Here is a 13,757-nt window from a genome sequence, read left to right on the forward strand (position 1 = left end):
GTGCCAAAATCTGCATTGACCCTCCATCAAAATTACTGCCCTGAGCGTCTACTTTATTAACTAGGAGAGGGAAATGGTGATGGGGAGGCAGTAGAAGAGGATTGTGTCATGATTGCATTGCATCTTATTACCCAATTATAAATGTGTATCCAAAGTGTAGCTTAAAGAAGATTTCTCAGTAAAATATTTCAAAGGCACAGAAACAGAAGGTAGAGGGAAGTTCATAACAAATGAGTATAGGACAGGAATAGTGAGGTTTAACCGAACGCTTCACAGTAATTTATGGAGCCACACTGAGATTTTTAGTTCATGTGTGTACTGATGCATGCTACTAGCAGTCTCCTGCATTTTTAATTAATAATAACATTCATAATTCAAAGTAATTAGTAAACAGAGATATAAACCCATCCATATCGTAATTCAAACACAGAAAGGTCATGGTAACCTTGCCAGAGCAGCAACAGACAATTTGTGGGTTCTAAAATTTCCAAAACTGATATACTGTTGTTAGTATAAAGAGTGGCACATAAAGGCAGCATTGACATTAGGACTCCAGCACACCTCTGTCTGGACACAACTGTTACAGGATTTGGCATTGCTTTGCACCACACCATTCATTTTGCACACAAAATAATTTGGGGTTTTGGAACAAAATGAGGTAAATTGTTCAGTAAGCAAATAGAGAAAAGAAAGGAAGAGATACTGTATTAATAATACAAGCATATTTTTAGGAAAAAAATTATCTAAATTACTATGTCCTCTGGGTAAATAAGCTAATGAAGTATATATGCTAGTAAGACATTAGGGAAGTAGATAACAGTTTAGATAGCAAAAAGCTTACTGCTTTTGAGAGCTACCCAAGGCCAATCTGATTTCTGAAGCTGTCCTTTGCATGTTTGGAACACAACGGGAAAGCATATCATAGTTGTAGAATGAAAGGTAGATTTGTGAGAAGATAGAGAATATGTCAAAGCAAAAGCCACTAAATACCTGCTAATCCAGTACAAGGAGGAACATTTTTGCTTATAAAATGTAGACGGTTCTATTAGAACTGTTGCTGTAAGTGGTTCCAGGAACCTTGGTAAATAAGGTATCTGTTCCCTTTATAAACTATGTTGTAGAAGATGTATTCTAAACATCTACTCTACTTTTTGGTTTCTTATGGATTACTGAAGACCTAAAAAGGCAACAGGCTTTTGTGTCTAAATGGAAAGGCACATGTGAAGCAAGGTACAGTGACTGAAGTACAATACTGTTATCAGGGTAGAGGTACCAGTGTACCATTAGTCTTTGATCAGGTTAGATTTTGCAGCTGCTTGCCCTCCTTTCTCTTAAAAGGTGAACTGAAAAGCTTGGATTATTTACCTGATTCTGTGACTGTGCTAAACGTGTGTATTAACTGTACACAGCTTGGCTTCCTGATACAATCTTACAAGCAATATGCAAACAAATGCCCCATTGGTTTTGAATGAGCAAAATAATGTTCATCATTACAGTGTTGAGCAGAAAAAATTCACATCACAGAGGCTTATGTCCAAAAAGGAGGCAGAGGAGTCCTGCAACTTTATGCAAGAACAAAGGGAGAGGCCATGAGGCATTTCCCATGGGGTCTCTCAAATTCTTGGAGGACACAGCCTCATCAACCTCTTTCTTTCTCCACTGGCTGAGGTACTTGAAAGGTACAGACTTCCCGATTCACCCACTACACATCTCCCTTAATATGCACACACACAAAAGCACGCACCACCCCTTGCATAGGATAGTTCTATCAATTCTTTATTCTTTTTCTCGAAGTTCAGGAATTAAGCGTGACTTTGGCTGAGCAGTAGTCCCTGTCAATTAGTAATATTTTCTGAAACTGGTAGTCTCTCTCGTTACTTCCTTACGTACAAGTCTCTGGCTCCACCTACACAGCACCTGTTTGTAAAGACACATCCATCTTATTCCTTTCAATGTTATGACTTGGGCTAAACAACACCTGCCCAAGTGCCGGGACGTTTTTGTCGTGAACAGTCTCTACTTGCCCCAGTCAATAAGGGGTCTTTCGGTGTGGGTCCGTGCGTCGGGAAAGCTGAGGGCAGAGGCGTGCTCTGCCAGGGCTTTCACAGCGGGAATTGGCGTGGGCACTTGTTCACGGGGCTGGTGTCCGCCGGGGGAAAGCCGGGCGGCAGGAGCGGCGGGTGTCCCCGCGCACTGTGCGCGTCCCTCCCGACGCTCCGCACTCCTCGGGAGCGCCGATGCGCAGCGGGCGGGCGCGGCGGCCCCGCCGGGCGATCAGCGGGGCGGGCTGTGCGCAGGGATGGGAGGGGCGGGCGGGGCAGCGCGGCCACAGCACGCCCGGCCCGCCTTGCCTTGCCTTGCCTTGCCTTGCCGCTGCCCGGGCGGAGGCGGCGGCGGTGCGCGGCTCTTGCGGGCAGCGCCCGCGGGAGATGCGGCTGCGGCTCGGGCAGGTGCTGCCGGCGCTGTGCCTCGGCGCCGCCTTCCCCCTGCTGTGGTTCGCGGTGTGGCAGGGAAGCCGAGGTGAGAGTGGGCGGCGGGGGCGCCCCGTCCCGTCCCGTCCCGTCCCGTCCCGTCCCGTCCCGTCCCGTCCCGTCCCGTCGTGCGGGCACCTGCCGTGCCCCTCTGTCCGGGCCGTCGGGGCAGCGCGGCGCCGGCTCCCGCTCCGCTGCGCTCGCCCGGAGCCGCGCCCGACGGTACCGGGGGCACCGGGGCCGCCCCGTCCCTCCCTCCGTGCCCGGGCTCCGTCCCTCCGTGCGGCGCCGAGCCCGGGCACGGCACGGCACGGCCAGGGTTGCGATGGGCAGCGCGGCTGGTGACCGCATCCCCTCCCGGCGCTGCGGACCCGCGTGCTGGGGAAATAAGGAACGCGTGTGCCCCCGAAGCTTGGCCGCGTATGAGGCTGGGCATGCGGGTCTCGCCTCTTCTCCCGGGGTCGTGGCTTAACTGCGCCCCGACACAGCCTTGAGAAACAGCTTGCAGGGTTGGATCCTTGGGCCATACTTGCCCTATTAAAAATACAACCCTGAGTTTAAGGAACAATGAAAGTTTCTTCTTTTTTCCCTTTTATTTTTTTCAGCTCTTTTTCTAACAAGCATCTTGCATTAAGATGGAAAGAAAAATCTAAACGTGATTGGTGTGGCTGTCGCTTTTAAAGTGGGTTTGGTTTTATTGTTGAGGAGGATATAGTAGCATTATCCATCCTGCAATTGTATTTGCAATTGTATTTGTGCCTCACGTACAGTCACTATTTTCCCTGTGCATATTTCCAGAACTGGAATGCAGAGAAAAAAAAAATACTTTATTTCTAAACTTTAAAATTGTACACTATCTTTTTAGTAGGTTATGTTGGTGGCACATGCCACCTAGATAAAGCCATGTCTAAGATTCTCTGAGCCAATATAGGAAAGATAAAACGGATGGTATTTTCCAAAAAGAAATGAGAAGGTCTTTCCAAATAGTATCTCTGAGACTTGCAGACATGGCTTGTTATGGCTGAGGAGGTGGTTGATTTGGGGTGAGGGAAAGAGAGTGGATCTTGGAATGCTTCCTACGTGCACCTTTATAATAGGTTTGGTTTTATAGGTGCAGAAGAATTAGAATAAACCACTTAGTAATTTCTGGGATGAACACAACTCCAGCTAGCAGATAATTTGTTTGTATTAATTATTACTGTAACAAATAAAAGTGGTGGTAGAGATCTTCAATGGCACATTGAATAGAGTCAAGGCAATGCTGATCCTCCTGCCTTTTAGGCCAACTATATGATTGTTTACTGTATAACATTTTATGTTTCCTGCAGTGTCACTCTTGCTACGAGTGAGGTAGGAAAACGAGGAAAAATCTTGGGAGACTGAGATCCAAGAGATGTCAGAATGAAAACGTTTGTCCAATCTGCAGTTACCATTGTGTTGTCTTGTGGTTCATGTTTTGAGGCTCCTCATTACTGACATTACATTTTCATTTCGCTTTCTTTTTGACATGGCTCTGATGACATTCCATACTGGGCTGTTTTGCTTTGGGATTTTATTTGTTTGTGTTTTGTTTGTTTGTTTTGGGCAAGAAGGATAACATATGTTGTGGTGTGTATGTGTTGTCTTAACTTCTTTGTCCACAGTTGGTTCCTCCTCCACAGTAAACTGAGTAACTAATTCCTCTCAGATGGTGTAATTTGCCTAATTACTATTATTTGCACCTGGTTTTTGCATTAATTGCGTCTGTGAATATGTAGTCTTTAGACTCTCCTAAGCTTAGTGAATCTCAGAAATGTGTAAATAAAATAGTTAATATTGGTAACTAAAGGAGAAAGTAGCAGTACTGAATGATTTTGTATTATATTTATTTTACTGAAAATATAGTCTTTGCTCCCAAGGGGTGGTAGAAGACAAGCCTTCTACCCATCCAGAAAACCTTAAGAACCGCAGCCATAGGTAACAATAAGAAACACCTTTTTCTACAGAGAGAGAAGCATTGGGAGCAAACCCACTAATACTGGTCACAGGGTATTTGTTTAAGAAAATGGTTTTAAATAAATATTTAAATAAATATTTTGCTCTGAAAACAGGCAGATATCTCTTTAGATGTTGTTAAACCTCTGTTTTTTTTCTTCTGCACTGCTGAATTTGCTATCCATTGTCATGCTTAGAGCGCTACAAGAGTTTCCACTTTGGTGCCTCTCAAACTACGATGTCTATTTTCTTTTCTAATGCCCTTTCCACTTAGCCCACCAGTTACTGTGAGTACTGTTGCAGCTTGTTAACTCCCTCCCATCTCTTTCCCTCATTTGTCAAACGTTTTCTGGCTCATTTTCTTCCATACATTTGTTAAATCTCCCCTAACTTTTGTTAACTTCTCTGCTCTGCCCATTGAAACGTTTAGGCTGCTCTTGATTTTTTGACTACAGTCTATCACACTAAGCAGCAGTAGTCTGTAGTATTCCCTCAGGTTTCTGCCTAGTTAATTGTTTCTTGGAAAGCAGTGATTTTGGAATAGTAAATAAGCTTTGTAAAGCTAGGACAGGGCACCAGGTCTTAAGTACTTCTATAATATAAAAATATGTAAAATATTCTTCAATTTGTCTGCAGTCTCAGAGCCTTTCAGTGCTTGAATATTATAAGTTTAAATTAGATATTGGCTCTGTCCCAAATTCTGTGCAAATAAAAATCAGTACCTTAAGTCACCTTTAAGCTAAAGTGACCTTTAAATGCCTTATAATAAAGGTAGCGTGAGAGATTTGAGTTTAAATGTATTTACTGTCCATGACAGTAGTAAATAACTGGCTCTTTGGTGCTGCTTCTGATTATTATGTGCAGCCTGAGTATTGACTTGGAGTTGTGAGACTAAAATCAAGTACACATAACTCAAACTGGCATAGCAGGGAAGATGCTACTCGCTCATTGACTTAAAAGATTAGAAGCTACCACAATCACTGGACTTCAGTTATTGTGGATAATACTGTGTCTATTTTAACTACGGTTATGAAGATGTTTTAATAGTCATTTTTCCCATTGCTTTATAAATGTAAGCAAAGATTTCATTAGAAATATGCTGATATTTTTGGGGACAGAAAAAATTAAGCATATAAAAGTAATTATCAGATCTTCAGTGGAAGCAAATGCTGTGTCTGAAGCAGTGTGGGATTCCTTCAGCATCCACTGGAGTGCTTGTGAACGTGGGGCTGTTGTTAGTGAGCAGTCAGCTGAGCTGCTGCAGCAATTCCTGCTCCATGCCCTGCATGGTTTTGCTGTGAACTTTTTGGTCCCTCCCCAGACCCCAAGCCAAACCTGTCTAAAGCAAACAGTTTGTATCTGAGCATAGGAAAGGCTGTTGTTGGGATGATGCAGAGGTTTCTGCTTGTGAAACTGAGTCACAATTCATTTGTTAATTCACCTGACCTAAATTTTCTGCTCGCACAAGAATGCTCCTCATTTTGGAGTTTCTTCAGAGGAAACAGTATTCCTGAAGAAAAATAAATTTTGGTCTTTACTGAATAAAAGCAAATTTTTTTTTAAGTCACAGCAATGAGGTAAATCAGATAATCTATTTTGGCAGATAATCTATTAGATATTAATATAATCTGATATATTAATCAGCTAATCTGTTTTGGTATCTTCATGTCGCTCTCAAGGGTAACAAGATTAAATCTCTTTGAATTGGTTTGTAACATGTTACTGCCTTCTTTATCTAAATTTGTGGGATTCTTTGTCCAAGAAAATTAAAAGTAAGCTTTACCTGGAAATTAGGACAAGTTGATGGTGAAATATGATGTCACAGGGACCTAGGCGTGTTAATATACATGTTGTGCTAAACACTGTGAAACCTGAATTTCATTAGTTATTTCCTTGAGGTGGGGTGAACAAGAGAGAAACTGCTCGTACGATTACATTCACAGACGTGTATGTAAGGATCCTCAATTACATTTTAAAATCTGCTTTTTGAATTTGCTCCACAAATTGGAGGGGGGGGAGAAAGTTTCATCATTGCAAAGGGTTAAAGAGGTATTTCTGATGAAAGTATTTTTTCCCCAGTTGAAATACAGTAATGTACATGCTAGTCCAGACAGCATGATTACATATTTCTTGTGTTTGCATTTTCTCATCTTCTGCCTATGGTGTTATGCTTTGTTTCAGCCCAGTGCAGGTCCCGAGGAGATTTTGTCATCTGTGATGGAGTTCTTTGCAGGTTTCTTATCCCGTCCCAACTGGCATTCTTCCTGTCTTCTCTAGGACTGCTAGGCTGTGTTTAACCACCACCTTTCCCAGCTGTCCCAGCTGACTGGTAGGCTACATCTTCCCTTCATGTGTACATTTCCTTCCAGTAACACTGAGAGCAAACAAAGGTTTGCACATTCAGGTTTTGCCTCAACATGCAGTTGGGATGTGGCTGACATGCACAGTGTAATAAGGGAAGAGTTTTTCAGTCTTATCAATTGCTTACTCTGTTTCTTTGTGCAGTTCTGCATTTTGGCATTGAAAAACCCTCCAACATACAGCAGCCTCAAATGGTCCACTTAAAGCTTAGTATTTACTGATCCAAAATTTCATATCAAAATTCATATCCAAGACTTAGAAAAGTAGTAGAAAAGTACTTAGGAAAAAAGACTTAGAAACTGTGTAGTTTTACTGGCTTCAACCTGTGTAATTTACTAAATGAAGATTCTGCTGCTTCTTACTGTTACTTCAGGAAGGACTATGCCTAAAGAGTAGTTTAACTTAGCCATAAATCTTGTGGTATAAAAGCAGGTCAGTTATTGTTGAGTTTTGTAGAGAAAAGCATAAGGGAGCATCTCAGACCTCTCTTTGTTTGCTGTATAGTGTCTCATCATTACCTTAGACAAGTGTAATCATATGACCTTCATGCTCTCCCAGTGTTGTACACTGAGTCTTGAGGAATAGAGTTCTGTCAAGAAATACCTTAGTTGGTGCCTAGGCATTTAATTAAATGTGTGAATAATTTAGTAATTGTTGCTACCTCAGGAAGAGAAGTAAAATATTTTTTAAATATTTAAAATACCAACCAGAACAAAGCAATAGCAATTGCTTTAAGTGAATGAGTACTACCTTAAAACCAAAGTATACCAGTTATGGCCAAACACCATATAATATCCATTCAATTTCTATATTTTTTCACTTATTTTAATAATATTGCTTTCCTATATGGTGATGTTCTGACTGACTGTTTTAAGATCACTTTTCATTACATTCTAATATAGAAAAAGACTTTGATCTAAAGTGAAGATTGTTTGCCAACATTGAGGAAAATATTGTTAAAGTTGTATTTTCTTTGAAACAAGTTTGCTTATCTATTTTCAGTTAGATACAGTATGTAAATTGTTCAGTAAAAAGTATCCTGTGCCAAACTCAAGACCGAGTACACTAGAAAATGTTGTGAGTTTCTAAAATCCAGTTATTAACTTTGATCTGCCTTTAACTCTGTAAGGCATGTGTTTGTTTTAATATTGAAAGTGCTGTGATTCTCTTCCCAGTGTGCTCTGTATGGGAATAGAGGAGCCCTATCTCCTCTGCTTCCAAGTTGCTGGTACAGTGCTTTTCTTTGATGTCCCTGGGTTAATGCAAAGTCCCTCTACTGCATTGTAGCTCCTGACATGGGCACTGTCAAAAGCGAGTAGATATCTCTAACATTTTGGAAGAGACAAGTAATACTGTGCTGTAAGACTCTAAACAAAATAGTTAAAGGTAATGCACATTGTTGAATTTAAGTGTTTGCCTAAGAACTCACTGTTTATGACCTGAGACAGAGGCATTGTTTGGGGATTTTTTTTTCCCTTCCTTACTTAGAGAGCACAAAACCTGAGCATGCAAAGCATGTAACAAGATTCAGAAAGGTATCTCAGATCAGTTATGGAGAGATAATAAACTGCCAATTATTAGTTCAATGTATGCCTCAGTGGTTTACTATGCCTCATTAACCTGAACAGTGAGCAGTGGTTCCAAGCACAGAGTGTGACAAAATCTTTTGCAGTTAGTGTGCTTATATAGTTTTCTTTTAAGGAGGCCATTAGCCAAAATTCAGTTTCTAAAAGAAACCGCGTTTAGGTATGATAAGCAATTTAGCGTGTAATCAAGAACTAGGAACAAGATTCACTGTTAGACTTTGAAGTGTTTTCTTCCCTCCTTTCTGCTACTCCAAATTCTCCTTGTTTCTTTTCTGTTTGAGTGCTAGGAGGAGATAGTGATGGATTGTTCCACAGCGCTTAGGTATTGCCAGAAATTGTTAATGAGAGTAGAAGCATTTATGATCATACAGGAAGCATATATATATGGAGCTCAGAGAAATAATCAACTGGCTTTGAGAATGAGTATTTGCTTTGGAGATTGGTATGTTTTCTAAACAGTTCAAATCTGTGCAGAAAGTTTTATATATATAAAATGTATCTATTAGGAGATAACACAAGAGAGCATTTAAAACTATTTAAAAATTTGCTGTCTTAGAATTACAGTATCCACAGGTATTATATGCCAATGTGTAGTTAACAGCCAGAGGAAAGCTACAGTAGAGCTGAAATTCACTGCAAAAGCTTTTGAGTACCATCACTATGCCTGGGAGATGGCTAGGTCTTTTTTTGCTCCTATGGCTTGTAGCTAGTGTAGCCCCATTGACTTTTCTTGGAAGGGAAATTCAGTGAACTACTTTAAACCCATCAGAGTGATTCATCTTCAGCTCACCAAGGGGAGAAGAAGCCTTTACATAGAATCTCAGAATGTGCTTAGATGAAAGGGACACACAAGGATAATTGACTCCAACTCCTGGCCTTGTACATAGTCACACCATGTGCCTGGGAGTGTTGTTCAAAAGCTTATTGAACTCTTTGAGGCTTGGTGATGTGACCACTGCACTGGGAAGCCTGTTCCCAAGGGCTACAATGAGGTCTCTTCTCAGGCTGAACAGACCCAGTGGCCTAAACTGCTCCTCTTAGGGTTTTCCCTTCAGACCCCTCCTTTGGGCACTCTCTAATGGCTCCATGTCTTTTTTATAGTGTGGCACCCCAAACTGCCCCCAGCACTGGAGGTGAGGCCGCCCCAGAGCAGAGCAGAGCAGGACAATCCCCTCCCTTGCCCAGCTGGTGATGCTGTGCCTGATGCCCCCAGGACACAGTTGTCCTCCTGGCTGCCAGGGCACTGACTCAGATCCAACTTTCCATCGACCAGGACCTCCAGGGCCCTTTGTACAGTGCTGCTCTCCAGCCTCTCATTCTCCAGTCTGTCTGTACACCCAGGGCTGCCCCATCCCAGGTGCAAAATCTGGCCCTTCGCTTGTTGAACTTCTTACAGCTGGTGATGACCCAGCTCTGATTTGTTGGGGTCTCTCTGCAGGGCCTTCTTTACCTTCATTTGCTTTTTGTAGTTTTGCCATAGGTCCCATCTTGCTCTTTTCTGGTTTTATTCTGAGGCTCCTTGCTGCTGATGGAACCATTGTTAGACAAGGCACTGCCAAGTCAGGTCAGGTTGTTGCTGTGCACAGAGAGTGTTTCATGATGTACCCAAAGCTCCATCTTCCTGACCCTCCTTGTCAGAAAGTATTTGTAAAAATGCCCTGTGTCTTTATAAGCAATCTGTTGCAAGCAGCTGTTTCAGTTCTCTGTGGATCATTAGATGCTGAAAGAATATTTTCCACACGCACACACACGCTCACACACATCAAGTCCATTTAAACTCAGTGACCGTTGAAATACTTAGGGTGTTTACCTTCATAATGCTTCCTAAACACACTTTTTGCCAAAGGTTTAATAATAGTTAATTATTACGTTATTTACATGTGCGCTAGTAAAATTTAGAACATTTAATGTTCTATTTTAAACTATATATTTTTATAATAAATTCATTCTTCACCAAGTGTGAGTGAATATTATGTTCCTTGTGTCAAACCCTTGCTTCCTGAGCCATCAAAAACAAATGAGATAAGTGATTACTAAGAATCATGTTCTGCTGTCTGAACAGAGGGTTCAATTCTGAAAGACTTAAAATGTAGATTCCCTCTTCTGGCCTGAAGGAATAGATAAGGCTGATTACAAATGCCAACTTCCTTGGGTGCATTCAATGATAGTTGAGTGTTGACATTTTGTTTCCAAGAGGCACCTGTGACATTTTGGTAGGCTCACCTGTAAGTAAGCAAATACAAGTGCCATTACTTGGTGCTTGCCAGAATGTCAGCCCCAGGGGTGACATTGGTCATTTTGAGTCACACTGACACTGCATAGCTGAGAGAATTATGAATTATATCATGTTATAATTCATCTGCCATTTCTTTACTAATTCCTTCTATAAATTGGAATTTAAAGAGAAACTCACATCCATTACTATATCTCTAGCTTATACTTCTGAATTTGTCTAGGAATTGTAAGGTAAATCTCCACCATGTTTATGTGTATTGATGTTCTATCTGGAATCACTTTCTTGCCATGAAAATGGTGTGATGATTATCTGTCAGTCACCTAAATCAGCTTAAAGCTTTTGTTTTCATTTTATTTATATACATTCTAAAGGAAAAAAAACCCTAAAGGTTGGATTATGGCATTGGAAATACAGCTACATCAGAAAAGCATAAACAAGAAAATGTATTCATACATAGTAGCTGATGAAAGGGATCTTAGGTATGTCAAAAAATTTAGCTTGTTTGGGGTAATAGCTCTGAAGCCTGATGCCTCGTGACAGATTTTTAATTTGACATCTATTTCAATATATTTTATCAATTTTATATTTTTAAAGAGACACTTCATCTGTTTTGACCTTCTTTTTTTTCTTGTTGTTTGTTTTTTTAAAAATTTATTCTCAGATTTTCTCAGGGAAGCCTACTTCAATCAAATACAAGTGTCTTGTTGCATGAAGCTGAAAAAATCCAGATTTCCCCTCCCTTCAGCAATGCTAAATTTATGTTCATAGCTCCATAGTATAACATACTCATAGACATGAATGCCTTTCTTGAAAGTCAAAACATTTTAAGAGTGTCAAAAATTTTAGGAAGCATTCATTTTATGGGATTTTATTAAACATCCTTTAAAATTTTAATGAGGTAAATAATGATAATACACATCACATGTTTACTTTTTTTTCTAATCACTTTCTTCCTAGATGTTTTAAACTTTAGTCTCCCAATCACACATTTATTGGTTAAATTAAGGATTTGTGTTTAATGCAAATAAACCCTCCTGTTTATCCAAAATGCAAACTAATTCCCGTTTGAAACACCTCTGCAAACCCTCACAAATTTGTGCTACATCTGCATTTTGCTTGTAGTGTCTTTTACAGGTTAGAATCCCTGGGAATTCACTATTCCAGAGAGACAGTGGTGGGTCCTAGAAAATGAGAGCTGCCACAGATAAAACTTAGCATAGCCCACAAATAGAATGGGGTAATATATTATCTAAGTAACAGCATTTAACTGGAAGAACTAGAAGAAGTTTATTAGAAGAAAATCCAAATCCAGCCAACTAAACCACAACAAAACCAATAAAAGAAGCAGCATTATAAAACATTTTACAATGAGGCAGAAGTCCTCTTCTACTTGCTTTACTCTGTTGCAAAGGGGTGATGTTATTGAAATATTGCTTTATATTAACCGTCTTTATTAATAGTTCTTAATGTACTCCAGACATCTTATAACTCCTAGATGAAGACTGAATGCTTTTAATATCTCTGTTTTATTCTTAATAGTGTTTGAAACACAAACAAGCTATTGCATAAGTATATTTTCAGTGTGAAAAGGGTCATCACTATTTGTTATTTGGTGAAGAATGTAGCACGTTCCCCTGCAACTCACAGTCTTTCAGTCTTTTTCCTTATTATGGATTTCTTATTCTTGGTTTTGTCTTCAATTTGCCTTAACTAGCTGTGCTCCCTAAACTTTCCCTTCTTAATACTCTTCCAGACTACATCTTCTCCTGAACCATCTCCTATTCTTTAACTTCATTCCGTCATAAATCACTTTTTAGAAAATAAATTATGTTCTTATTGCAGGAAATGACTTGGATACGTACCAACACCACTTGCTGGAACTTCAGCAAAGACTGTTGTATGCTGACAAGGAAAATAAAAAAAGATCACATGAACTGAGCAGTGCCCTAGATGAAATTAAACATATAGTCGCCAGGACAATGAACATGACAAAAAATCACACAGGTGTGTAGGGGTTTTCTCTGTTTTTTGTTTTGTTGGGGTTTTTTTTTGTTGTTGTTTTGGTTTGGTTTGGTTTGGTTTTTTTAGGACACCAACATGTAAAGTGTAGTGATCTGGTTTCTTTCCATTGTTAATTGAACTTTTTAGTTACCTCACCTGACAGACTGTTGTACATCTCTATCTGTCTGCACATTGTAGTTACAGGCAATAGAGTGACAGTTTGATTTTGTAAACTAAAATAAATTATGTAGTTGTGCAGGATCTGTTTTCCTCCCTGTTGAGACTGGCAGAGCTTTTTCCCTGGGGAGAGAAGGGAAACTAGAAGAGGCATCTCTGTGCTGGAGGCATTTCAAGAAAGGGTCTGGGTGTGACTGAAAATTACCATTTAACAATCCTTATTTTCATTCATTACAGCAGGTTGATAATCAGACTAAAATGGGGAATTAACGAGGGCTGTTACAGGGAAAGAAAGAACAAGGTGCATTTCTTTGTATAGTCAGAGTTGTTTTTTCTCCTGTTCTCCCCTGCCAGTTTTTGTCTGTTTATTTGATATTAATTGCTTGGGACTGTTCAGAAGTGTATAAACAAAGGGCTGAGCATTGTCAGGGTGGTGGCATTAGGAGCTTTAGAATGGAGTCACATTGTCAGCCCCCAGTAACCCCACTTATTGTGGGCAAAGAGTTACTGCCTAATGCATAAAAGAGCAGTAAAGGAGAGTGCAAGTTCCTCTTCCCCCTGCTTTTGGTTCTTACTGGAGCCAGCTAAATTTCAGAAAGTATTCAATCTGTCAGTTCACAGGATTTAAGGCAGAAATTTCTTAAAATTGCTGAATAATTTTCCTTTTATTTTTACTTACCCTTCTGCTTCCCATTCCAGCCATGTTTTATTATACAACCAAAATTGAAAGGATTATTATAGTCAATGGAACTAAACTCTCTTGCCCAATATTTGATAGGTACTACTTCCAAATAAAGAAACAAAGTCCTTTAAAAGTTGTAAAGGTGGTTTCTGTGCAGCAAAATTCCAGTATATTTGATGGCTTAACAGTGTGGAAGGACTTGTGGGTCTCTTTCTCATACACAAATGTCTGGGCAGATCTATATGGTTGCTTGGGGTTTTTTTTAAGTA

General features: G+C 40.2%; 1 protein-coding gene across 4 annotated transcripts in view; it reads left to right on the forward strand.

Moving 5' to 3' along the window:
- The first annotated feature begins 2,345 nt into the window (after positions 1 to 2,345).
- The window catches only part of MGAT4D (MGAT4 family member D), a 32,969-nt gene continuing 21,557 nt past the window's right edge, over positions 2,346 to 13,757 (forward strand). For all 4 annotated transcript variants that reach the window (XM_085578246.1, XM_085578248.1, XM_085578245.1 and 1 more), the window contains exons 1-2: positions 2,346 to 2,520; positions 12,471 to 12,632. In XM_085578246.1, coding sequence (XP_085434372.1) covers positions 2,430 to 2,520; positions 12,471 to 12,632 — 253 coding nt within the window. In that variant the 5' untranslated portion in view covers positions 2,346 to 2,429. The remainder of the gene's footprint in view (positions 2,521 to 12,470; positions 12,633 to 13,757) is intronic.

This window comes from Lonchura striata, chromosome 4 (genome assembly GCF_050655825.1).
Source record: "Lonchura striata isolate lonStrDom1 chromosome 4, ASM5065582v1, whole genome shotgun sequence".
NCBI lineage: Eukaryota > Metazoa > Chordata > Aves > Passeriformes > Estrildidae > Lonchura > Lonchura striata.